Source organism: Sinocyclocheilus rhinocerous, unplaced genomic scaffold (genome assembly GCF_001515625.1).
Source record: "Sinocyclocheilus rhinocerous isolate Xijiao unplaced genomic scaffold, SAMN03320098_v1.1 scaffold1256, whole genome shotgun sequence".
Taxonomy (NCBI): Eukaryota; Metazoa; Chordata; class Actinopteri; order Cypriniformes; family Cyprinidae; genus Sinocyclocheilus; species Sinocyclocheilus rhinocerous.
Window position 1 is genome coordinate 1,000,830 of NW_015646445.1, and position 2,693 is coordinate 1,003,522.

Sequence of the window (2,693 nt, forward strand, 5' to 3'; positions counted from 1 at the left end):
GCTGTAAAATATACATGAGAGTCAGTTGGTATTACATTACTATAATATTGAAGGTTAAAATTGACTGATTTGTTAAAATTACACTTAATGAAGTTTTTAAAATAATAAAGTTACAATTACATAATATTTATATTTAAAAATTGTTTTATATATTTTTTTTATATAAACATAATGGTGGCTGTCATAAAATCTTGATGGATTTATTCAAACATAAATTAAACACGAAGAACAGTAAAATTTATAATGAATATGTTATATGGTGCATATACAGTATTTAGCAAAATGCCCCTCTCTACAGTTTAATTTTTTTTTCTATCTGACTAATGAGTTTATGGTCACGAATGTTTTTCTGAGGTAAATGTGACGTTACTAAAGTTGTACTCTTTCTTTTAACTTACCTTCGGATGTTTAGTCATGATTATTTTGTGCTGAAACTGGTATTAATGTGGAGGAGATGATCAGTTCACGTGCGCCTCGCGCTGCCGCGTCTGTTGAACTGAGGCGCTACAGCGTTCTGTCACTCCGCATTAAACAGCGCCAAAATGGCATTTATTGTTTGAATAGTGCAATACAATGGACAGAATTTGAAATCTGAGACTTTGTTTCATATGAAAAGTATCAAAGCTTATTGTGATTTATTGTTTATTGGATGGGAAGTGCCCTTCAATCAATGTTCCTTCCATTAACTGAAAACAGGCTAGACTAATCGATTCATGGGATTTAAGAATCGATATCGTTCTGTAAAATTGAGAATCGATTAATATCGAGATATCGGTATTTTTTACCCAGTCCGAGAGCATAACCACAAAATTGTTCATACTACCATTCAAACGTTTGAGGTCAGCAAGATTGTTTTGAATGAAAATAATACTCTTATTCAGAAAGGATTGATCAAAAGTGACAGTAAAGACTTTTAGATTGTTACAAAACGTATTTGTTTCAAATAAATGCTGTTCCTTTGAAAATTCTATTCATCAAAGAACTGTGAAAAAAAAAACTGTTTTCAACACTGATAATAAGTAATGTTTTTTATCACCAAATCAGCATATTACAACGATTTCTGAAGGAACGTGACACCGAAGACGAAAGTAATGGTTGCTTAAAATTCAGCTTAGCAGTTATTTTAAATTGTAAATTGAGATTTTATTAGTGTCCCTTGATTTTGCACAAATGTATAATTTAATTTTAAATATAATTTTTTTTTTGTAGTGGGGCCAAACCAATCTGCAAAAATAGAAAACAAGGCTAAAATAAGGGGTGATATTGAGAAGTCTCATACCCATACAGAGAGTGAGCGGTCCTTACTACCCACAGCACAGCAGCAGTACGGACAGCTGGGTTTGGGTGTACTACCATTCTTCTGTTTCTTCTTAAAGATCTTAGGATTGAACTTCTGCAAAGAGATGGAAAAGAATTAATAAACCACTCAATAAGAAACACAAATCAAATTCTAGAGCTTAGCCCATTTAAAAAATCATGATTTCATCAAAACACTGCAGTACAAACTATGACGGAGATTTCAATGTATGCTTTTCTGTGAAATATTACAGATTTGAAACGACACTAACCACCACAGTAACAGCTTTTCGATGACCCACAAAGTCCATGTTGGTCTTCCAGCCGTCGCGTTCGATGATCTGAGCTGTGGGCCCAGAATTATTCATGGCATGAGCTGAGACCAGGTACTGACCATCTGGAGACCAGCTCAGCCTCAGGACGTGTGTGGTGCCGCCACACTGAATCAAAGCAAGAGAGAAGAGGAGAAAAAAAAAGAGAGAATACAGGGTCACGGGCATGTAAACAACTCAAAAAAGAAACAACTAAACAAAAGAGTAAATACAAGTCCAAACCGCCATTTCTGGCCAACAGTTTCAACTCTGAAGTCTTACTTCACTGAAGGGTTTGGTGATGTTTGTCTCCAGCTGCCAGTCCATGGTCCTCCAGACCTTCAGGCTACGGTCATCAGCCTGGGAAGCGATGTACTTTCCAACAGGGTCCCACGTCAGGCCTTTCACCAGCCCTGTGTGTCCCTTTAAAGTCATCACAATCTCTGTGGCATACACATACAAAATGCAGCATTTGAAGCTTTGATTCAGAACTGAATTTATTGATACAGAAGCCAAACCTTTATAAAATTCCCTGATGAAGCTTTCCTAGATACTACGACGGCCATTAAAGTATTTGGGCACTTTAAGGAACACTCCTTGATATTACGCAGCGCCTGAAAATAGTCCCCAGCTAGGTAACTTCCAACGGAAGGCTCAAAGGCTTCTGTGCAAGCAGGTGGTCACGTTGGTTATGTTGGCGGAAGTTAGCCTATTTTCAGGCGCTGCGTAATATCATTGCGCCTGCTGCACCCATGGTACGGCAGCAAAGTTCCTTGATTATTACGCCGGAATGAGAGTATAGTTCCTAGCCATATCGGCCTAGAAAATCGCAACTTTTCATTTTCCGTCGGTCTTAGTACACGATACTAAGTTACTTAGTAACTACAGAAGAGTCAAGTTTTAAATAGGAAAAATATCAAAACTCTTTGGTCATTTTTGAGCGAGATGCTAACGGTCTAATCAGATTCAATGATCTATGCTATGCTACAGCTAAAAGTGCTACCGCCGGACCCGGAGATCGGCTGAATGCAGGGGCGTAGCCATCATTTCAGAAGTGAGGGGGACAGAAATGTTATATATATATAT

General features: G+C 37.4%; 1 protein-coding gene across 1 annotated transcript in view; it reads right to left on the minus strand.

Moving 5' to 3' along the window:
- LOC107707818 (protein HIRA-like) overlaps positions 1–2,693 on the minus strand; it is a 28,417-nt gene that overhangs the window by 22,191 nt on the left and 3,533 nt on the right. Inside the window, exons 7-9 of the mRNA XM_016511910.1 lie at positions 1,890–2,050; positions 1,569–1,736; positions 1,280–1,393 (exon numbers count right to left, since the gene is read on the minus strand). Of these exons, the coding sequence (XP_016367396.1) occupies positions 1,280–1,393; positions 1,569–1,736; positions 1,890–2,050 (443 nt within the window). The remainder of the gene's footprint in view (positions 1–1,279; positions 1,394–1,568; positions 1,737–1,889; positions 2,051–2,693) is intronic.